We start from the raw sequence: 23467 nt of genomic DNA, 5'->3' as shown, positions 1-23467 counted from the left end.
TTGCATTGGCCCTTCAGCTCACCCCCCACCAACCCCTTTCCCCAGCTCACCTGCTTCCATGGCCAGCACAGTGATGTTGTGCCAGCCGGCAGTCTCCCGGTCCAGCCCCTTGCCGGTCACGATGGCACCTGTGTCTGCATCAATATCGAAGACCTGGTCCAAGTCCGACTCGCGGTCGATGGCGTACCTGGGGGAACAGAGGGAGGCTGATTGAAGATGCCCAGTATCAGGTGGAACCGAAGCCCATCTCCCCAACCCCATCCCGCCCCACCCCAAGAGAGGAGTCTTTTGTGGTGGGTGGATGCACAGGGCCAGGGGATCCATTTCCAGATGCAGAATGGTCCCTGGGGCCAACAGTTGCCATGAGCTCTGGCATAGGCAAGGTGGTTGGCACATAGCAGTAGCTTTGCTCATTCTTGTCTTTCTGGGATAGGCGACTCTGATTGGGCTTGAAGACAGTGGTAGGGTGAAGGCTGATGCTCTGGGTAGGGAGAGAGCAGAGCTGGGCCCCGGGAGGTGCTGCACGCAGACCAGGAGTGTGGTGCAGGGGGACAGGGACCGCTGGTGGTGTTAGGTGACTTCTCCATGCTCTGCCTGGAGGCTCCGGGACAGGCACCAGAGCTGAGCCAGCGCCAGGCCAGCAGGTGTGTGTGTGTGTGGGGGGGGATCCTGGCCGCAGCTCCTCCCGCCTGCGCAGCACGTGGCCACCTAATCTGCTGCTTTCAGTCGCTGCTTGAAAAAGCCCTTTGTTCCGCCTTCTTCCCGTGCCTTTGTGAGGCGGCTCCAGGCCTGAAAGGCCCGTGTCCAACACATGTCTCGGGCGGCGCCCAGAGAGGCCTGGGCAACTCCAGCCTGCCGGCCCTCTGCTTCCCGGTGCTGATAAGGCAAGCGCAGGCTCAGCCAGGCTGTGTGCAGACAAAGGCCTCGAATGCCAAGCAAAGACCCATTGTGCGCGAGGACAAAGCAGCCGTGGGGAGGGGCTCAGGCAGAGCCACTGGCCCCATCCCAACTTCTAGAGAGGGCAACTGAGGCCCAGGCAGATGGTGGCATCTGAGGAGGCAGGTCTGACAGCATTCACTCCTGGGCGCTAAGGAATCCTCCCTTCCCCGCCTGAGTCTACCTGTAGGATTTTGAACAAGACATTCCACCTCCTTGGCCCCCATGTGCCCATCTGGAAAGGGGGGTTAGGGTGGAGCTGGGTGCATGGACTGGTCCCTGTGAACTTCCTATGGGTTGTTGGCTGCTAAGGGTCGTGCCTGTGGGCAGAGTGGGCACTGCCAGCTCTGAAACCCCACTCTCAGGAGCCTGCAGCCTCCCTACACAGCCCAGCCGGGTCACACTGGCAGGGATGAGAGCATGTGGGGCAGTGCAGAGCCACGTGATGGCTGCTCTCACAGCAGGTGCATCAGGGTGAGTACAGAACCTGTTCCTCAGTCAGCCCTGACCATCCACTGAGCACCTTCTTTGGGCTGTCCTGTGCCAGGCACCAGGCATTACATGGCAGAGGAGACAGACAGAGAAAGCACCTGCTGGGCATCCTAGGAGGCTGATGCAGGTGCTGAGGCCCAGAGAGGATGCAGGCATGTTCAGGGCTGCCGTGTGCAGGTGTGCAGGTGTGCAGGCTGTGTCATGGGCAAAGGCACAAGGCTGAAGAGGGGAAGTGGGGGAGGGGGTGAATTCCAGCCAGCAGGTTGCTTGCCAAGATATACCCACTAGTCCTGGGACTATCATGTCTAAAGGGGTCTGCCCAGAACCTGCTGCTTCTTATCCATCCATGTGAGACAGCCATGACCTTGTTCAAGGTTGCATAGTGACTGTCAGGCCTTGGTACTTGGCACCCACCATGGGGATGCCACCACCAGAGTTCCTCTGAGCTTATTCAACCATGCAAAGCCACATGCGTGGTGCCTAAGGAGGGAGAGTCCCTGAGCCAGGGTCTGGTGGGAAGGAAGCACGAGGCCTCCTGGAATCCGAGCCCAGGATGGGGGCAGGTCCTGTGGGAGTTCAGCGCTGGACACTAGGCAGGTGGGCAGGGCTGGGGAGGGTGCCCACTGCCTTCCTGCAGCTGCTCCTCCCTCCTATCTCAGACTTGTGTCCCCACCCTCCTTCTTATCCTTCTAGAAGGGACACAGGAGGGATTGGGACCTAAGTGGACTAAGGTTATTCCCAAGGTCTTGGGCGGGGATTGTGGCCAAGGGAGGGGGGCTCGCCAAGAATCACTTAAAGACATGAGCTGCAGGTTAGCCACACTGGGCTAAACCTAGGTGGTTTTCTTCCAGCGCTGGGAGCCAGTGAGTGAGTAGGAGGGAGGGTGTATGTGTGTGTGTTGGGGGTGGGTAGGCAAGGGCTGTAGTCTAGCAACTCTGGGTGTGTGTGTGTGGTGGGGGTAGCTGGCACAGCTGTGCAGATCTGGTCTGTTGTGCCGGTGTGTGTCTGTGTGACAGTGAACATGTGAGAAGCAAGTGTGTGTGAGAAAGAATGCAGCAGTCAGAAGGGCATAGGCTCACGGAACAGCCAGTCAGCCCTGACCAGGATCCAGGCTCTAGCTGCCCCCAGGCCAGTGGCTTCCATGCTTGAGGCTTAGTTTCACCTAACGGAATGCCAAGTTCCTGGGAGGATCACTTGCGTATAAGGTGCCTCAGTGAGTTCTAAGAAAATTACTCTACAAATGGGAGCTATTGTTATTCTAATGATCTTCCAGAAGTGTGGCAAGGAGTATCAGGAACCATCTTCTGCACAGCCCCCCATCCCAGTGTGGGGGCATCGGGGGTGATTGCGTGGCCCCGGGGATGAACACTGGATGTGGCCAGTGGTCTGAGAAGCGTGGAGGGGTGGGGGAAGCCGTGGGTCTAGAAAGATCTGCTCAAGTTTTGGACTCTTGGCCACTGCAGGTGGTGTAGCTGCCAGGGAGATGGGGAATGGCAGTTTTTGGGATGTGGTGGGCATCAGACCAAGGCCTCTCATGGTCTCCCCTGAGACCCAGCTGTCTGGGGACCCTTGTAGGGAGCGAGCCAGGCACACCTGCTAGGGACAGCATCGCTCCTGCCACTGTGTGGGCTGCAGTGGGAGAAGGGGAAGGCATGGCTTCTGGCTGTACACGTGGGTTCTTCTCCCCATGAATATGTGCATAGATAACACAGCAGGCTTAATAAACACCCTGGGCTACAGGCTCTGCTTCTTGTTCTGGCTCTGCTATGCTTGGTACCGCTGGGCCTGAGGGCTGGCTCATCAGGCTGCCTCCATCCAAGCCACTGAGAGGATGGTGGGAGTCGGGGGGTAGAGTCTTCAGTATGAAGCACCCCCAACTAAGGGACCCCCCTTCCACAGCCCTCCCTCTGATTCTTGCCCCATGCCCCTTTAAGGTACATACTCAAAAGTCCCTACACCGTGCCTGCAGAACTAATGCATGTGGTTAGGGCTGGGTTTCAGAGTGGAGAGAAGACAATGTCCAGATTACCGGAAAGCGCTAACGTCCCCTCCGTGAGGGCCTCTGAGGTGCCCATTCCCCCTCCCCCGAAGCTGCAGATGGAGCAAACTCAGAGCCCATGGCCAGGAGGCGGGCATGCGTAGGATGGCCATTTTAGAGGAGAAACAGACTCAAGCAGGGGTGCTGCGCTTGCTCCAGATACAGCCATGGAGCCTGGATTTGAACTCTGGCCTCCTCCGATTCCAGAGCCCAGGCGCACTCTGACGCACGGAGCACTGGGTGCTAACGCAATGCTCACGGCTTCTGGCCCGGTGTGTGCTCTATGCTGCTGTCTGGGTTGGCAGGAGACTCCCCCGGTGGGGTGGGGGGGACTGGGGTGGTGGTCACCCCTTCTGTTAGGTCCCTTTCTCTCTCCCTCTACAGCCTTGGAAGGCTTGCAAGGCCTGTTGGACCATGACCCATGTCTTCACCTGACACTGTGTCAGGTGTCTCCTCTATCCTCATCTCCCACTGCCCCTCACATGAGCTCACTTGACCTTAACCTTTCTGGCTCCTTGATTCTGCTCCTGCCACTTCCCCTCGGGGCCTCTACTTCTTCCAGATCTCATCCTCTTTGTCCTCCCTCAGGGGTTACCTTGCTCTTTCCTGTCTCTCCACCCCCCAAGTGCCTGTCCCTCCCCGCACAAATCTGCCACAGGATGGGACTTTGGGGCTCCCAGCCTCCCCTCTGCCCAGTGTGGGAGCTCAGGAGGTCATCTTGCACACTCGTATTTCTCTTGTTCCTGCTGCACCCCTCGAAGTGTGCAGGGCTGTCTTGTAGCACTATACTACTTCTGGAAATGCATCAGGCTTGTTCCTGCCCCAGGACCATTGCACCTGCTCTTCCTGCTCCCTGTGCACCTTTGCTGGGTGGCTCTCAGAGCACTGGACACATCTCACACTATTAAATCCACAGGAGCGCCCATGGCCTCTATCCCTCCTTATTTGATAACTGTTATCTTCACAGCTCTTAGTAGCTTTTTCACATTTGTTGATTATCTGTGTGCTACCAGAAGGCCACTGCCCATGGGCTGGGGTCTTGTCTGGTGGCCTCTGCTGCCCCATGCCTGGGAGGTACCTCCTGGATCCAGTGCTTGATTGGTGAATGAGTTGTTGCCCCGGGGACTGGGCAGGTCCTGTTTCAGGCTGGCACAGCCCCTCTGTGTCCTCCATGTTTGTACCTTGTCCTTGGCTGAGTCATCTCTGCATCCCTAGACTGGCTCAGGGCCGGTCGAGAGGAGGAGTTGGGTAAATGTTTGCGCTGTTAAATTGGACCTGTCTCAAGCTCCTGACTGCCTCTACATCTGAGGAACTCCAGGGACGGGGCAGCGAAGAGAGATGAAAGAAGGTGAGGAGCACGTTTCAAAGTTGGCCCTTTCTGCTCAGATAAAAGCAGGTGGGGAGGGGAGCGGCCATGGGAGGAGGCAGCCACTGGGTGAGGGGGTGGGGAGGTGTGGAGAGCTAGTGCAGAGGAGGGAGGCAGCAGACAGGAGCCTGACCCTGGGGCCAGAGACTGGCTCTCAACTGCCTGGGAGAGCCTGCCCAAGTTGAAGCTGCCTTCCCTCACTGAGCCTGAGGCCTCTAAGAAACCAGACCTAACAAGGTCATCCCTGGAGACACCCAGGGGGGATGCTTACAACCTGTGCTGGGAGCAGGCATTGGGCATAGCGGTTCAAATGGGTGTCTGGGTTTCAGTCCGAGGCTTCATGCTGGTTTTAAGCCAGCTGCTTTTTTTTTTTTTTTTTTAAAGATTTGTTAATTTATTGGAAGGGCAGATTTACAGAGAGAAGGAAAGACAGAAAGATCTTCCATCTGCTGGTTCACTCCCCAAGTGGTCATAACAATCAGAGATGAAGCAATCCGAAGCTAGGAGCCGGGAGCCTCTTCTGGATCTCCCACATGGGTGCAGGGTCCCAAGGACTTGGGCTATCCTCTACTGCTTTCCTAGGTCATAAGCAGGGAGCTGGAAGGGAAGAGGAGTAGCCAGGATGCAAACCGGTGCCCACGTAGGATGCTAGTGCTTGGAGGTGGAGGATTAATTAGCCAGTGAACTAATGCGCTGGGCTGGAATCCAACTGCATTTAATGTGCACCCTGGAGGATAGTAGGTGTTGGTTCAAGTACGTGGGTCCCTGCCAATCTTCCTGGGGAGACCCTGATGGAGTTCTAGGCTCCTGGTTCCATCCGGCCAGTCCTGGCTTTTGTGGACACTAGGGGATGAAGCAGTCAGTGGGAGGTATCTGTCTCTGTGTTGCTTTGCTTTCCAGAAAAACAAAACAACACAGCAGGGTGGAAGGGAGGTGGAGGACCCAGAGGCAGTGGCAAGTGTCTTCAGCAACGAGCAGGTGGAGGAAGTGTCAGGCGAAACCTGAGCCCCGCAGCCCGCACTGTGGACCCGTTACACCTCACCTGGGGGCGTGCTCTCCTTCAGCCACACTTACACTCATCTGCCCCTACACATCCGCATCAACAGGGTCTTCATCTGGAACTCCTTTCCCCTTGTATCGACATCTGATCAGATTCAAGTGCCCCATTTAATTTCTGCCTCCTCCAGGAAGTCTTCCCAGATCTCTCGAGTTGGTTTGCCAGTCTGAGAGCTCACAGGCACTTCAGTAGGATGGCCTCTCTCTAGGGCTGCCGTGGAAGGCTGGGTACACAGGCTGTGTACTCCACAACCCAAGAGAGTGGTTCCACTGAGGCAGCAATGTAGTCATTCTCTGGAATTGCAGGACACTGAGGTCCTCAAGCTACCTTCCCTAACCCCTTCCTCAATGCCCAGTAGAGCCGGGCACACAGTCAGCTCAAGAACACAGACTGTGGGGAGTGGCCAACCCCACATGGATGAGGGGCTTCAAGATGGCGGCTGGCCGAGTGCCAGGAGATGGGACTTGTCCCACCAGGAGGCAGGCAGGAAGTCACAAGGATAGGCTAATTTTCCCCCGCTGCGATTGCTGGCCTATCAGATAGCGCCCCGTGGACCACGGGCAGAAGTGATTGGTGGAAGAACTATATTTAAGCAGCTCGCTTTCGGCAATAAAGGTCTTTTTGGTTCGTGATGTTCTGTGGCTCTTACGTGGGGAATGGGGGGATACAGAAACGGGAAGAATGGGGAAGAAGGGTGGTGGAAAACGGGAGGAAGGGTGGCGAAGAAGCGGGTAGGAAAGCTTAGACAGACGGGGACAGGAGCAGCTGAGAAAAGGTTTTAAAACGCAGCCGCTTTTGCCAGTTTTTCCCGGACCTCCAAGCATATTCCTCGTCATTTTAGTGTCGCTGCAGGGCGGTGACAACAGACAGTGTTGGGATTGGAGCAGGGAGCAGGGAGCCTCTGTCCCACCCAAGGTCTGACACTGGCTACACCCTCCACCCAACTCCTCTTTTGATACTGGCCACGCTCACACCCCAGCTCCTCCTTTGGCTACATGGCCTCCTCTTTGCCCTTGGGCCAGCCTAGGCCAGGGCCAGTGCCCCCTGAACTCTCTCACAGCCCCCATCCTTCCCAGCAGGCTCTGCTTATCCCACTCCTGTCACTGTGTCCCGTTTCTCCCTGCTCTCCAGGTCTCTCTGCTTCCCCACGGCCAGAAAGGACCCTTAGCCTCCTTCTGCACCACCCACAGGCTCTTCCTGCTCTGGCCCCATTCCTTTCCTGGCTGGACTCCACATCTACATGGGTCCATTTTACCCTTTTCTGCTCCACTCATTCACCCCGTGTCCCGTTGAGCACCTGGATGCCAACCCTCACCGCACAGAGCTCCCTCTACTGGAAGGACAAAGTGCTCAGAGAAGCAGGTGCTGGAGGTCAGGTGACATGCGGGACTGGGGCTGAGATCTTAGGACAGCTAAGCAGGATCTCATTGGAAAGGCAACTTCTGCAAAAACACCTGTGGACACTGGCAGGAGAAAATTCCAGGTCACGGCACCACCAAGCAGCAGTACGCCTGTGGGCCTGGTGCGCATGTACAGTTATTGGGAAGCTGCAGCAGACCAGGGAGAGGCTCCACAGGCTCCAGGGAGGCCAGGTCATGTAAGGTCATGGTCACTGTCAGGGTTTAACCTGGACTCACAGCCGAGCAGGGTCTTCTGGGCGGTACCAGGTACTCACTTTCTCAGTGAGAAGGGCCAGCTGGTTCCAGTTAAGAAGGGGTATGTATGAGTCAGGGACAGGAAAAAACAAAATAAAACAAGGAGATTAACGGGGATGGGAGGGGCAGAAAATATGGTGGCCTGACCCCAGAGGATAGCAGTGGAGCCAGTGACAAGGGGCCATTTTTGGCTGCCTGTGGGAGGTAGGGAGAGTGTGAGAGAGTGCTAGAAATAGGAATTTACTGATAGACTGGCTGCAGGGCTGGGAGAAAGTAGCTGGGCAGGTCCCCACCACTTCTGACCGAAGCCCTACAGAGCTGTGCTCAGGAACAATTGGAAACAAAGTAGTTGATTTGCTTGGCTATGTGTGTGTGTTTTCTTTTGGAAGGAGAACCTGTGACTATGGCAAGGTGGGAAATGTTTAGCCGAGCCCCACAGGTGGCTGGAGAGAGGAGAAAGGATTGGGTGGTTGGGTGGGCAGGAGGTCCTGGGAGTGGCAGCTACGGAGTGCCAGGTCTGTGCACCTTGCCCTCCCTCCTTGTCCTTGTGTCCCCCCCCCCCCCCCCCCGCGGCGCTTTCCCGGGCTCCCTGGCCGCCAGCCAGTTGCTCTGTGTGCAGCTGTGTCCCGGCCCCTTCCTTCCCACCCGCCTCGGTGCGCGCGGGGCGGTGGTGGGATAGCAGGCAGCAGGCGTCGGCCCCGGGCGGGGGTCTCACCGGACGGGCCGGTTGGCGGCGTCGGGGTCCCGCGCCGTCACCACGCCGACCAGGGAGCCCACCTGCGCGTCCTCCTGCACCTCCAGGAGGCCGGAGGGCGGCCGGAACTCGGGGGGCTCGTCCACGTCGGTCACGGCCACGCGCACGATCGCCTGGTCGCGGAACGTGCCTAGGTCGGAGAAGCGGGGGTCCACGAACTTGTTGAGGGCTTCCAGGACCACGGTGTGCACGGGCTGGGACTCGAAGTCCAGGCGCTGAGGAGGGAGGAGCAGCAGGCTGGTTAGGGGGCGCTCCCGCTGGGCATCCTGCTGTTGGGTGGGAGTTCCAGCTCCAGGGGACAGGGGCTGCCTCTGCAGGTGCTGGGTGCTTGGGCTACACCCCCATCTGTTGTCACAGACCTGGCATCAGCTCCATAGCTACAGGCAGTGACACTGGGGCTCCCTGGCCAATACGCCAGTGCCATACCCCATCTCATCATCATCATCACCATCATCATGGGCTTAACCAACACCTGACAACGAACCAAGGCAGAAAGACCCCCAGGTCACTGAGCAGCTGGTGGTTAGCAAAGCCAGGACTTAAGCCTGGGAGTGTGAAACATGGGTGTTGAGGTGTGGTTCTCAGCTCTTAATACCAGAAAGGGTACTGGGTCTGAAGTCACTGAAGTCTGGCTCTCAACCTTGGGGGCCAGCATGGGGCATAACTCGTTAAGCTGCCAACTGGCCTTGCCACGGAGCGCTGGCTGCTCCATTCCCCATCCAGTTCCCTGCTAATGCACCTGGGAAAGCAGCAGAAGATGGCCTAAATATTTGGGTCCCTGCACCCACGTGGGAGGCCTGGATGAAGTTCCTGGTTCCTGGCTTCCATCTGCTATTAAAGTCATTTGTAGCATGAACCAGTTGAAGGAAAATCTCTCTCTTCCTCCCTCTTTTCCCAATAAATACAACACTTAAAAAACAAATCCTGGGCCTGTTGATGCTAGGCAGCCACTTGGGGGGCATCCTGGTTACAGGCCTGGGGCTCTCCAGTGAAAAGCAGAGGGACATTCCCTTCTTGTGGGTAGAAGAGCCGCTAATGCCAGCTGAGCCTGGTAAGCCTGGCAGTCTCGGAGCTGACCTCCGAAATCTGCCTAAATCCACGCTGAGCCTGGGCTTCTCCCAGGATTGCTAATGAGTGACCCTGGCAGTGTTGAGCGCACGGTGCTGGGTGGGCTCAGGTCCTCCACAGATGAGCACAAAGGACAGCTGGTGGTACTGTGGGGCTCTGCCTGGCATGGGGGTAGGGGAGTGACTGGATCTGCAGAGGGTACCATCCCAGACCTTCCCTGTCTGTTAGCTTGCCTGTTTGGCGCCTCCCAGAGCCCAGCACATAAAGGCCACCTCTTCCCCCATCCCGTTGCCTGGGAAATGAAGATACAGGAGGCCAGCGCTGCCTGGCCCCCAGAGTGAGCGATAGGCAGCAGCCAGCTCATCCATCAGGCGGGCTCTGCCCTGAGCCAGCGCTGACGCCACAGGCGCATCTCTGGCGCCATGGCTGGGGCAGAAGGGCTGGCGGGTGATGGGGCAGTGCTGGGTGGGGTGGAGAGGGGGGCACAGCTGGTTGCTGCTTGGTGATGCTGCACCTTTCTAGGCCTCCGACTCTGCATCTGTGAAGTGGGTTTGTCTCCCAGGAAGGGCCATGGGAAGGTAGAAGATTGCTAAGCATCCCGAGCTTCAAAAGGACAGGGAGTGCAGCAGAGCATACGGGTTTATATCCCCTCCCTTGCCCCCCCCCCCCCGGGGGCCATGTCAGATGCAGGGCCTTGGGCTGGCCTTGACTTCTCTCAGCCTCATTCTCTCAGCCTCATTTTGTCACCCAGGAAATGGGCAATCGTAGTGCAAGAGAGGAGTGAGTCAGGATTCCGGAGGCAGTTGGGGGACTCCGATAACACCTTGCTTTAACAGCAGCTGTTACCTCGCTCCCCTCTGGGAAGTACAGAACCACCTATACCCTCGCTGGCTCCTCAGCCCCTCCCTGCTTGTCCCTGGCCTGCCACTCTTGTGACCGGAGCCTGTGACTGGGCTCCTGTGTCTTTGGTTGGCCTCTGTTCGCTGGGGAGCGCTGAGGTTGCAGCTGAAGTTCCAATCACCTAGCCCAGTGGGGGAGGTGGCTGCTAGACGCAGGTTGGAAAATGCTTGGGGGGCGCGGGGGGGGGGGTTCAGATCCCCAAATCCAGAGCAAACTACATTACCTCCCAGAGCCTCAGTGTTTCCATCTATAAAACCACCATGGAGGGAAACACTTCCTCTTTCAAGGCCTAATGGGAGAGACGAGTGGGAAGGGCCTGGGTCAGACCTGAAGGAGCACATCACAGCTGAGGTCTGAGGGCCAAGCCATTGGCACAGTGGCTTCGACACCTGCAGCCCGTGCTGGGGGACCTAGGTTTGAATTCTGACCCAGCTTCCTGCTAATGTACAGCCAGCAGAGCAGCAGGTGTACTTGGGTACACCTGCTCAAGTACTTGGGTCCCTGCCACACACATTAGACCCACACCAAACTGCTGTTTCCTGGCTTTGGCATGACCTAGCTTTAGCTGTTATAGGTATTAGGGAATGAACCAATGCATGGAAGGTTTTTTTCTCTCTCTTTCTGTATGTCTCTTCCCAACCCCCATCTTCCAAGTCAAACGATAAAGAAAAATAAAGTCTGTGCAAGCTCCAATAAGTCACTTAGCTTCTCGGTGTCTCATCTGTCAGCTGGGTTTGGTATCATCTGTGTCACCAGAGTGGTCCTGGGTCCCTAGAGAGACCAGCTCCCTGGGGTGGAGCCAGCTGGGGTTTTGTGACCGCTGAGAGTCTCCCTTGCCCCAGCCCACACCCCCATCCCTCCCCAGGCAGCCGTACCTTCTGCACCACAATGATGGCCTCCTGAGTGTCGCTGTCTGTGGTGACCTTGAACACGGCGCCGCTGCCGGTCTCTTCCTTCAGGTGGTATGTCATGTCTGTGTTCTCGCCCACGTCCGAGTCCTCGGCCTTCACGCGGCCCACAGCCGTGCCGATGGGGGCTGACTCCAGGATGCTGAACTGGTACATCTCTGTGGAGGAATAGGGCCATGATCAGGGATGCGGGAGCCCCTTGCTCTGGACTCGCTGCCTCAGAAGGAGGGCTGGGGGCCCGGAGATCCTCTAGGGAGGGCTGTGTCTGCCAGGGGCTGCTCCCAGTGGGGCCCGGGTGGGGGCTGCATCCTGCCCCTTGCAGGTAAAGAGGAGGGACCTACTTCTGCCCCTCGGGAGTGTTCACTGTTTGGCTTGGGGAAAAACCAGCGGCTCTCGGGACCCCAGCTTCCCCCTCTGCTCAGGAAGGGCAGCAGAGGAGCAGACTGCTAAAGGCAAAGTTCTGGAGTATCACCTGGGGCCTTGGTTTCCTCATCTGTAGAATGGATTAATAGCAGCACTTTCCCAAGGGCGGTGTTGTTACCATGAACATCAATGCTGAATGCAAGGAGAATGCTTAGGGTGGCGCTGCAGCCCATGGTGGCTTCTCATGAGACGGAACTGACTGACTGCAAAAACAGATGGCCTTCACTCTGCTGCTGCTGCAGGTGTGGAGCCCCACGGATGTCCTGGGCGCCCTGGGTTCAGCAGAGACACAGAGCCAGACCCTAGCTTTCCCGGTGCTTTCTTCTTAATGGAACGAGAGAGACACTGACCAGTCACATGAGCAAGATGCAGGGTGAGTGCTTCGGGGGGAGAAAAGGTAGGCAGGAGAGGTGCAGCACCTGCTAAGGGAGTTGTTGGCTGCTGGTTTACGTAAAGCCAGGCAAGAGAGGCCTCGGCGAGAAGTCCAAGCAGGTGAGAGGGTGAGCCAGGTGGCTGCATCCCAGACAGCATGAGTGGCAGGTGCAAAGGCCCTGAGGTATACAAGGCTTGGTGGTTCTGATGGCCACTGTGGCTGGAGGCGAGCAAAGAGGTCGGTCCCAGCTCCTGGAGCCAAGGCCAAGTTGAGGATGGTTTGTGAAGGGATGGGCAGCCCTGCTGTAGCAGTTGCTGTGGGAACAGGGCTGTGACCCTTGGTCCCCTACATGAGTGGGTCTGATTTCCTCCTATATAGTGGGGATTGGGGAGTGGTGGGAGTTGTGGAAGGGCGTGGATCTTGCTAAAACACAAGCTGGACACAGCACTCCCTAGCTCCAACCCCTCTCACCCAACCCCATACAAGCCAGACATGCCACGCCCCAGGTCCAGCCCCTCTCATGGTTGCCTACAGCCTTGGGGTGTAGCTGTGTAGTCCCCTGGGTTTGAGCTACAAAGTCCCACTGCTCAGCCCCTGCTGGCACCTGCTGCCCATCCGTGGGGTGGAGTCCTCCTCCACTCCAGTGTCAGCCTGGCTCAGTTTCTGCGCCTGTAAACATGTCATGTTCTTTTACTTCCAGGCATCCTTCTCCCCTCTGCCTTCGCCTCCCCGAGCCCACCGTTCCTTCTAGTCTCATGGTGTGCCTGCTTCTACAAGCAGTGCTGCTAGACTCCACACTGTGCTCCTGTGCCAGGCCCTGACCTTATCACTACTCCCATTCTCTAGCCTCTCTCTCAACCCTGAAGTCCAGGGACCGTATCACTCACGAGGCATTCTCAATGCCTGATGGAAACTCAGGCTTTGTGTAAATGAGATGTGTGGGGCACTGGCGAGTGGATGAATGAAATTCTGCCAGAGCCACTAGTGTCTACTCACCACATTAATACAAATTTCAGAGTCTGACAAAATCAAGTGTTGGCAAGGACGCAGGACCGCGCACACATGCATTTCTCCACGTGGGAAAGCAACTTGGCTTTTTAAAGTTGAAGGTAACTGCTCACTCATCCATGTGCACACGTATGTAGACAACAACCCGTGCACATGAACACAAGGAACTCCATGCACCAATATCCAAAGCCGCATCTTTCTAATAGCCCCCAATCAGGAACAATCAGATGTCCACTACCAGCTGAGCAGACGACAGACAGAAAACCGCACAGCAACACGATGAGTTCAGACAGTCAAACTCAAAGAGGGCAAAAAGCAAGATGTGAAACAACTTGGATCGCATATCACTCCTGTGAGGTTCAAGGCTGGGTATGGAGGACTGTCACATTCAGTAATGCCCATGGGGGGTCAACAGACTCCAAACAACCGCAAGACAGGTGCTGGGTGCCACTGCCGGGGGGTTGGGAATCAGAATGCCAGGAGAGGCTGGGTAACAGGGTGCTTATGGGATCACACCTGTTGACCTGAATGTCTGTGTCTGCATGCCAACTTCTGACTCCATCCTACTCGCTCACACACAAACATGAAATGAGAAAGCAAGCCAGGAAGGCTTTCAGGGACCCCGGCCTCTTCCTTCTCCTCTCCAGTGTTCTATCATATTCCCTCTGGTTCAGAGCTAGGAGGCAGCTGGGCAGAAGATTCCTCTGCGTGGCTGGTGGTGGAGGGTGGAGTGGCTCAGCGCCATGGAGGCGCCCAGCAGGCCCTGCCCGCCCCGCGCTGTGTCTTGGCTGAGACGCTGGGCCCCGTGCCACCGAGCACGCTCGGCTAAGGGATTGGATTCCCTTATCTCATGGGGGTCAGTCCCCTGTGGCGGGGCCTAATGCGAGAGCGCTGGACCTCAAGTAATGATGCCCTGATAGGAATCAGCCCAGCTCCCCGCGGCATTTAGTCTATGCCAGCTTGGGCTTCCCAGAGTGGGGCTCTGGCTGCACCGACAGGGAGGTGAGGGCTAGGGCTGCAGTTGCCTCCAAGCCCCGATGTGACAAAGTTGAGGCTCACTCAGAAGCCCAGACACCTGCCTGGCCGGCCTGGGGGAAGAGGAGACCACCTGTCATTCACACGCAGCACGGTCACACACAATTCCAGGGGTCCCTCTGCCTCAGTGCGACAGCTGCCTCCTCTGTGTCCCTGTCCCTCCCATGCCTGCTTTTGCATTCCCTTTGCAACCTTGGGGCAGCAGCACATAGCTGGACAATGCCCTGGCCCAAGGGGGTCTGTGAGGGGCTGGGCGCTGGACAGAAGGGGGATAGGGGATGCTAGTGGGGAACGTGGGAAGGGGATCTGCAGAGTCAGGCAGGGCTGAGACTTCCTGGGCAGGAATGTGAGGGAGGGGCACACAGGTGGGAACCCCTCATTCAGAGGGGAAGCTGGGGCTTGTGGGAGGCCAACACACAGACACAAACAGGGTCTTCCTGGGGGTAGAGGGCACACTCACTCTGCGGGAATCGAGGTGGGTTGTCGTTGACATCGGTGACCACGATGGTGACGGTCGTGGAGCCCGAGAGGCCGCCCAGCTGTCCGGCCATGTCTGTGGCCTGAATCACCACCTCATAGCGCTCCTGGCTCTCTCGGTCAAGGTCAGGCACTGCCGTCCGGATCACACCTGTGGGTTAGCGAGAGTAAGGTCAGGCACGCCCCGCACCACCTGCTAGCTGATTCTCACAGACCAAGGCAGGTCCCAGGCCTGCTGAGCTCTGCAGCAGGTCAAGTTCAACAGGCAGATGGGTAATGCTGAAACCATCAGGGGGACTGCAGGGCAAGGTGAATGTGCCAGCCACCACACACTCACACATATACGCTCATAGCCATACATGTTCAAACACTCGATCTCATACACTCATACACATAGGCTCTCACACATGCTCACAATGCTCACAGATACAAACACGTTCATGTATACATGCATACACACATGCTCACACATGGTCACATGTAAACTCACACTCATACACACACATGCTCTGACACATGCTCACACTCTCATACATGCACACACAAATACACAACATGCTTACGCACACCCTCAAGAGCAGCCATGGATATGCATGTTCACACGGTCACTGCCCCTTGTAGCTTCAGATACCCCTGCATCCTTGTACGCGTGCATACACACCCAAGTGTGGTCAGATATGTTTGCCCACATGGTAACACACATATGGTTATAGATTTGCTCACATGTGTGAAGTCAGGATATATTCCCACGTTCACACACAGATACACTCATGTTTGGTCACAGATATCCTTCTGCATACATACTTACATGCTCACACACTCACACAAATTTATACACACACACATTCACACAATAGTCTTACACATGCATATCCACATAACACAACTATCACACACACGCATATAGTCTCCAACGCACATCCTCCCACACAGCCGGGCACACACTTACACACATACTGACAAACACCAGTACAGAACATGCATACATGCTCTCTCTCTCACACACAGCAAAAGGCAGCAGAACGGGTTCTCGTGGACTCAAGTCTATGTCTGGGTCACTCCCTGCGGCAGCCACCCACCTTGGGAACCTCAGTCCCCCACCTGCTATGGTCCACAGAGCCAGGCCTGGGACTGATTCATGTATGTGGGCAGCTCTCAGCACCACAGACGAAGCAGCAGCTCAGCGAGTGTGTCATCAAGCGACCTACACTCATATCCACACTCAGGCATACACACATGCCCGTGCACGTGCTACAGTGATCACACTTAGGGAAGACATCTGGAACCACACACACAGAAATCCCCTGCCACGTGTTCTCATGAACCTTCACAGTCCCCTGAAGCCCCAAGTCCTGCCCTCCAGCCTCCTCCACTCCCGGGGCCCCAGATTCCCCCTCCACAGTCCTGCAGAGAAGGGAGAGGCCCACAGTGAGTGCAGGCTGGATTCTGTGGAGGAGAGGTTCTTGTCACCCTGCCAGCAAAAGACGCCAGGGCTGGGCAGGGGAATTGATGAGGCATTCAGAGCCCCTCCCACCAGCTATTGCAGCTTGCTGCGCGCCAGGTGGTGCCAGGTGGTGCCCAGGGCCCCGGTGCCAGGTGGAGTCATGCACCAGCAGCCCCGCAATGTGCCCCATAAAACCCAAGTTCTGACACCCTATGTCCCCAAATGGCCCCCAGCCTGCAGTCAAGGCAGCAGAGTGGAGGAGACGCTGCAGTGCATATAGTGACAGTAGGTGTAGCAGCTAGGGCTGCAGTGCCCAAGGAGGGGGTCCTGCATTTGTAGGTTTACACATAGATCAAGAATGAGTATTCCAGGTCATCGAATGTCACACAATGCCCTACTTTGGAACTTCTCAGGAGGCCCCTGCTGGGACTGGTTCTTCCTTGGATGATGGAGGTGGTGGGGCGGGGTGGTAATCCTGTAGATTATCTTGCAATTAGTCCAGATTTGCTAGTTTTTTTTTCTTTTTTGGCCAAGTGATTTCCAATAAGTCACTTTACCTTTGCTAACCTCATTTTTTTCCCTCTGTAATATGGAAAGGAACATGATGGCTGCTTAAAGAATTTCTTAAATGGGGCACTGTTGATTTAGGATGACTTTTGTTGTGGGTGTGGCAGTGGCCAGTGCTCCCTTGTGCACTGCAGCACCCCGGGCCCCCATGTACTCGATGGAATCAAGGCAGACCCATGACCCCTGATCCCTGAGTCCCAGACTTGTCAAACAGAGCCTGGGGACTAAGCCCAGGCGGGAAGTTCTGGCATGAAACTCCAGCACAGAGTCATACAGGGGATGATGACAACGGCTGCTTAGGCACATGCTTTCTGAGGCTCATTGAATCCTTTCAGCATTCATTCCAGGAAGTCATCGTGATGGTATCCCTTACACAGATGCAGAGACGAAGGCACGGAAAGGTACTGTGTTTTGGCCAAGGTTGCACATGCACAAAGGACTCAAACAGGCATCTGGGCCTGGGGTCCAAGTTATGAACTGCTCTGCCAGGCACTGTTAGGATGGGAAGTTCCTGCCCAGGTCCCTGCATGTCTCCTGCCCAACCCACCTTGGGCAGCAGGGTATAGGCCAGGCCTCTGCAGTCTATGATCCTGGGCCAGGCCCTGGAATCTGCCCATTTTGCTCCCCTCAGTGCCAATAAGGTGAGCTATTTTCAATCCTATAGCAAGTCCTCCCTGACTGTCCCCTGAGGGCTGCACTGTGATGCTGGGACTCCTGGGCCTCAGCCCAGGTTGCGGGGATAGAAGCGAGGAAGAGTGGGAGGGGAAGAGAGAGGATGGGGACAGAGGGTTGGGGGTGGAAGAGGGAAGGAGAAAGAAAAGGATTGTTGAGGAGAGAGGTGGAGAGAAAAAGCCAGGGAGGGGAGAAAAGAGACAAGGTGAAAGAGACCTAATGAGAGAGAACAAGAGAGAAATGAAAGAAATCAGAGAGAAATTCAGAGACACACAAGAAGAGAGGGGGAGAGAGAAAGGACAAACACGCAGGAGACACACAGACAACAGAATAGAGGGGGAGAGGCAGGAAGGGGTGAAGGAAGCTGGTGGGAAGATGGGAGGGAGGGAGGGGACAGGGCTATGGCCACCAGGCTAGAAGTGGGGGGTGTAGGCAGAAGGGTGGGGGAGGAGAGCTGCCATCCCCTGGACACTAACCATGTGCTAAAGTGCATGGGTCTCACTGAACAGAGAGGTTAGGTGGGAGGATTGGGGGCTATCTCTGGTTCCCCAGTTCTGAGTGGTGCTTGGAGTGAGGGGCTGCATCTGCCCCCAGGGGTGAGGAGGGTGGTCCCACCATCCCTGCCTCCAAGGACACTAAATTCCTCTCACTTGGAAATTGGCCATGTATGACACAGGCAGCATCTTGAGGTGTGTTTGCATGATGGGGGGTGCCCAGAGGTCATGCTACCCTGGAGGATGTTCCCGCTGCTGTCACCTGCCCTGGTATGTTGCTATGGTGATAACTCCATATGAACCACACTGAGAGCATCTACACCCTCGGGCAGTCCCCTCTGTGACTGACTCTGGTCTTGGCCATGTGATGTGGTTGGGCCAGAGGACCACCAGTAGCAGGTGTGACAAAAGCCGAGGCTTGGTGAGCCATTGTGTGCCGGGGACTGGCAAACCCTGAGACCCCTGTGCTGTGATGCTCAAGATGAAAGAACATGTACATACACTGAGAGAGAGAGAGAGAGAGAGAGACCCAGTCTGTCCCCTGCGGAGCCAGCCCCAGACAGCTCACAGCCTGTTCATGCCCACAAGTGACCCTTTTCTTCCCTGCTCACGAAAGCACTGCCGGGCCAACCCATGGGGTTGGCAAATAATAAGCTATTCTTAGTCCCCAAGCTTTGGGGATTTCTGTTACATAGTCATAGATAACTGATGGGGAAATCTGGCTGGCTGTGTTGTTCCTCTGCTGGTTTTTTTGGACTCAGAAGGTTGCATTTTCCTGAGGGGTCAGCAGGGCTGGGGGTCTGCCATGGCCTCCTCATGGCTGGCAGTGGATCCTGGCTGTGGGCCAGGACACGTTGCTTGCCTCCTCTGCCAGTGTGCCAGCTTTCTATAGGGAAGTCTCAGGATTTTGTTCCAGGACAGCCTCTTAAGGCCTGGCCTTGGAATTTGCATAATGTCATTTCCGTCAAATTCTGTTGGCCAAAGCAAGTCATGGCCCAGCCCAGATTCCAAGGAGCTGGGACTAGAGACCACCTCCAGATGGGGCAGTGGCAAACTTGTATCACTCGGAGGCTGTATACAGACTGGGAGATTTTCCCTGCCTGTTTTCATGTCCCCACCTCCATCTCTTGATGCTGGGAGAAAAATGGAGGCTGAGACACTCCTTTAAGGCTTGGGACCCACAATATCTCACATGGGTCCATGGAGCTATTCTTGAAACCTGCTGGCTCAGCAAGTTCACAAGTTTCCAGGCTCATTCATGAGACTGGCTAAGAGCCTATCCAGGCACCGGACAGGAGGCAAGGTGGGCGGGAATGGATCTAAGCCTTCTTCCTGCCAGTCGCTGGACGGGCTCCTGAGTCTGCCTGAGCCTTAGTTATCTATTCTATAAGATGGGAACACTCACTCAGCAAGGCTGCTAGGAGTATCCCAGGGGAGGAAGCTTCCAGAAGCAGGTGTCACTCTTTGCAGATGCCTTGCTGGTACTTTTCCTCAAGTCTTGGGATTGGGAACAACCATACCTAAGTTCCAGGCTGGTCTTGTTCATCATCAATATCTCTCTTTGGCCTGACACAAAATGCCCTCAGCTACCCCCCACATACTCTACAAGGACAGAACACAGGTCCAGGTCATCGTCTGGACCCCGGAGATGACAGTGTTGGGAAAGCACTGGGTAAAAGTCAATTGCATTCAGTTTCTACCTCCCCCCACCTCCCTGGGAAAAACGGGCATCTCAGGCCCAGCTGGAATTGCCAGAGGAGAACTAGAAGTCTCGGAGACAATCTGCCTTCTCCTGCCAGGGTGCAGGTGGGCGGGGACTGGTAATTATAGCCTCACCAGGCTCTCAGCTCTCCACGGCCTTGTCCTCCCCTATCGCCTGTCCTCGCTTCCAGCTGGTGTCCTGGCCACCCCCGCTGTCCCCTCCATGTGTTGGAGAAGGGACCCCAGGGACAGCGGGGGTCCAGGCGACACCTCATTAGCTGCCAAATGCCATCCCCGTTGCCCAGGAGGAGGATGTGCTGGCAGCCTGGCCTTCAGATACACATGTTAATTCCTCCTGTGGCACTGGGTGCCCCGCCTCCCACCCTCTCCCTCACACCTTCCTCTGGGCCACTCGGGCTGTGCTCCCTGCCACACGCACAGCTAGAACACACTGTACCTTGCGGTGGCTGCTAAATATAGAGCTGCTGCCACCACTGCCACACAGTCCTGGCTGGGGAGCCGGGGCTAGGAGTGGCATCCTGACGGCTGAAGGCAAGTGGGGCACAGAGCTGGAAATGTCAGGAAATGACCCTGCCAGCCTGGACAGGCGAGGGCCTTGGGAACAGGGCACCAGTTGAGCTCCTTTGGCCACCCATCTTACCTGGCGCTCCATTTTCTTGGTCTGCACTCTCCCTCTTCTTTCTCCCTCCTGCCCACCCTTGGCAGAGGTCCCTTTACGATACTGGCACCCTCCCTTGGGATCTACCCACTCCTGTCCACCCCCTGCCAATTCACTAGCCTCTGTCTAGGACCCTCCCTAACCACCCTAAGGTCCCCACCTCCTCCTCACCATCATCACCCTCTGGGCTCAGCCCTTTGCATCGCAGCTTGCAGAGCACTCGCTTAGACCCCACACAGCCTCCCTTCTTTCTGCTAAGGATCACCTCATGAGCTCTTAGCCCTGCTATGTTCCCTCGCTGGCTTTCCATTTCCCCCAGCATTCACTGCCACCTGACTTCATGTTACAAAACATTTGCATGCTTTATTTCCTGTGTCTCCCACTTCAATATCTGCTTCAGGACAGTGGAGTCTTGGAATTTTCCACTGCTGACTTCCTAGTGCTGAGAATAGAGCCAGGCTCACGATCAGCTCATCGCCAGTAGTTGCTGAATGAAGGCCTGAGCTGGCCTGCCCAGAGTCCTCATAAGGGTCCTGTGAGGTAGATGTGACCAGTCTCCTCACACATTTGGGGTCACCAAAGCCTGAAGCACCCCAACCATTCCCAGAACCCAGGCCCACATTTCCAATGATTGCTAGAAGGTTCTAGATGTTTCTTTCCCTCTCTTCTCTTGTCTTAAGCCAATGGTCAAAGCTGAGCTGTTTGGGCACGGTCATGAACTTCTCGGTTTGTGGTTGGCTTTCCTCATCCACAGTGCTCTTTTTGTTCTTGCAGGTGGTGTGCCCAGCCAGGTGCCTACACAGGACCGACTTGAGGGAGCATCCAGGAATGGAAAAAAGTCCCTATTCCTTTAATGACCTAGCCCCTCAGCTTGCCCCGTTTCTCAGATCTCATGGCCATCACCTTATCCCTCCATGCCCAATCCTGTCTTTCTCCTAAGCATCTCTCTTAACACCCACTCTCAATCATCCACCATCTCTGGCCTCTTAAGTAGCTGGCCAGGTGAAGGTACGTGAGCAGGTGTTGCAGACAGGTGCACACTTATGATTTTTGTTCTCTGGCCCTTTGCCAGGCACCTCCAGGCTCTGGGACCTCCCTGCTTCTAATTCCTGCCTCTGAGCCAAGCTCTACAGCAGCAGCCCGAGGGATCTTGTTAAAATGAAAACCTGAGCATGTCACTTCCCCGCTTAGAAGTCATCAATGAACTCGCAGTGTAAGTGAGGAGGAGGGAAAACAGGCGCTCTCCTGTGAGGCTGGCGGGAGCGTAATCCGGTGTGTTTTGGTGTTATCATGTGAGATTCCAAATGCACGTGCTCTTTGACCCAGCTCTTCCTCTTCGTGAAAATTATGCTGCAGATAGACTCACACAAGCATGAAATGATGTATGTGTGAGGCGATTCACTGTAGCGTTGTTCATTGTAGCCAAAGATTGGAAACAGCATAAGTGTCCATCAATGGAGGACCGGCGAAATAAATTTTAGTGTATCCATAACAAGCATTAAATAAGAGAATGAGGAAGCTCTTTGCCGACTGACATAGAATAATCTTCAAGATGTATTGTTAAGTGAAAAAGGCAAGCAATGTGTATTGTATGTGTTCATAGCCACAATTCATGTCAAAAAAAAAGCCCAAAATACATGGGCCTTATTCTCTTGTACATGTATAGAATCACTCTAGAGAGATACACAAGAAAATTACATTGGTTGCCTTGGGGACACAGGCTGAGTGGCTGGGGACTGGAAGGGGTGAAAAATTGCCACTAAGTATCCATTTGGACTTTTTGAATTTTGAACCTTGAAATGTATTATCTATTTAAAAAAATGACTTAATATTTTTCAAGTGCATGTGTCCAAGGTCTCAGAGGATGTCTACACAGGTTCCTTAGCTTTGCACTCACTGGAGCCTTGGGAGTGCGAGGGCTTTGCTTTCTTCTCTCATTCTAAACATTTCTTTCATGTCTTTCAACAATGTATTACGTTTACAAGGAGAAAAAAAAACCCATGAAGATATTATGTGTAAGATAATACAATTAGAACTGTGCTCATAAACTGGAATCCTCCCCTCCCCCAAGCAAAATAAACACAAAATCAGATGCTTCAAGCCCCATCCGTCGGTACCCGCCCTCCCACCGTACTACCCTTAGAACAAAGTCTGGGCTTCTCAGCTTGGTTCCCCAGCAGGCAGATCCGGGGTCCCACTCGGCCATCCTCCCCACACCACCCTGCCTTGGGCCCAGTCCTGGAGCCTGAGCTGCTTACCATTCCCTTCATGCCTCAGGCTAGTTTCTTCCTCCCAGCTTTTACCCGCGCCATGCCCTAGGCCTGGCATGCCCCCTGCTGCAGTCTCTGGCTGGCCGACATCTTCTCTGCAGATGGCTGCCACTGCCTATTAGAATCCTGGGTCCCCACTAGCCAGCACGTGTCTGCCCAGCTGCCCCGCAGGACAGCGAGCCCGGTGATGGTATCTAATCGCTGTCCCTGTCTGATGTCCCCCCATCCCAACCCGCCCCCACCTGCAGGGAGAATGCCAACAGGAACTGGCAGTCCTTCTGGCTGTGTGACCTTGGATGATTCACTTCACCTCTCTGAGCCTCAGTCCTTGCATCCTGTCTTCCCTGGACACTCTCCCAGACTCCCCAGAGATGAGTCAGGTCCTAATCTGGGGGTGCAGGATTGGGGGTAGGGCCAGAGTGGAGTGTGGTGGGATTGCGATGAATAAGCAAAAAGCAGCCAGCCTTCCCTTCCTTAGGCTCTTTCCACCCGACCCTGAATGACTGCCTGTAACCAGCTTTTCAAACTGCCCCTCCCCCAACCTGCACCTAGGGGGCTGCCATGCACCTGCTACCTGCCTCAGTTTGGCTCTGAGGATAAGTGAGGCCACTCGGTTCAGACCTCTGGGGTCCTTTGACCTCCTGCCTTTTTGATTTTCTGCCAAACTTGCCAGAGTCCTTCAACCCATTCTTTTCCTGTTCCCTAGTCCCTCCCGCTCCCTGACCGACTGCCCCTTCCTCCCCACCACGCTGGAGTCCCCCACATGTGGCAGGATGCCTCAGGTGTCCTCGGTGCAGTCTTCAGTGTTGTTGGATCCTAAGACTCAGACAGAAGCTCGGGTGGCCTCGCCCCGTCCCTCCCTCAAGCCCCACCCCTTCGGCCCCACCCTGCCCCTCACCAGTCTTGGGGTCCACTGTGAAGTGTTGTTCGCCATCGAGCACGCTGTATACCAGCCGAGCGCTGCTCCCGTAGGTGGGGTCGTCCGCGTCAGAGGCCATCACCTGCATCACCGACGTGCCTGGGCCCCGGGGACCAAGCGAGACTGAGGTCATTCCTGCCTGCTGTGCTCTGTCCCCCGCCTGTCTCTACCATGGGGAAGCTGGGGAAGGGGACCCTTTTGAGAGGATGCTGCTGGAGGATATCTAAGCTG

At 55.8% G+C, this 23467-nt stretch overlaps 1 protein-coding gene across 2 annotated transcripts in view; it reads right to left on the bottom strand.

Annotated features, from left to right (window-relative positions):
- The window catches only part of CDH22 (cadherin 22), a 57345-nt gene that overhangs the window by 17889 nt on the left and 15989 nt on the right, over positions 1-23467 (bottom strand). For both annotated transcript variants that reach the window (XM_058679741.1, XM_058679742.1), the window contains 5 exons: positions 23216-23335; positions 14474-14641; positions 11142-11332; positions 8260-8513; positions 51-187 (listed from right to left, as the gene is read on the bottom strand). In XM_058679741.1, the coding sequence (XP_058535724.1) occupies positions 51-187; positions 8260-8513; positions 11142-11332; positions 14474-14641; positions 23216-23335 (870 nt within the window). The remainder of the gene's footprint in view (positions 1-50; positions 188-8259; positions 8514-11141; positions 11333-14473; positions 14642-23215; positions 23336-23467) is intronic.

The sequence above is a fragment of the Ochotona princeps genome, chromosome 22, assembly GCF_030435755.1.
Source record: "Ochotona princeps isolate mOchPri1 chromosome 22, mOchPri1.hap1, whole genome shotgun sequence".
Taxonomy (NCBI): domain Eukaryota; kingdom Metazoa; phylum Chordata; class Mammalia; order Lagomorpha; family Ochotonidae; genus Ochotona; species Ochotona princeps.
The sequence above is the reverse complement of the archived record's forward strand: the minus strand, read 5'-3'. Positions and strand labels throughout refer to the sequence as shown.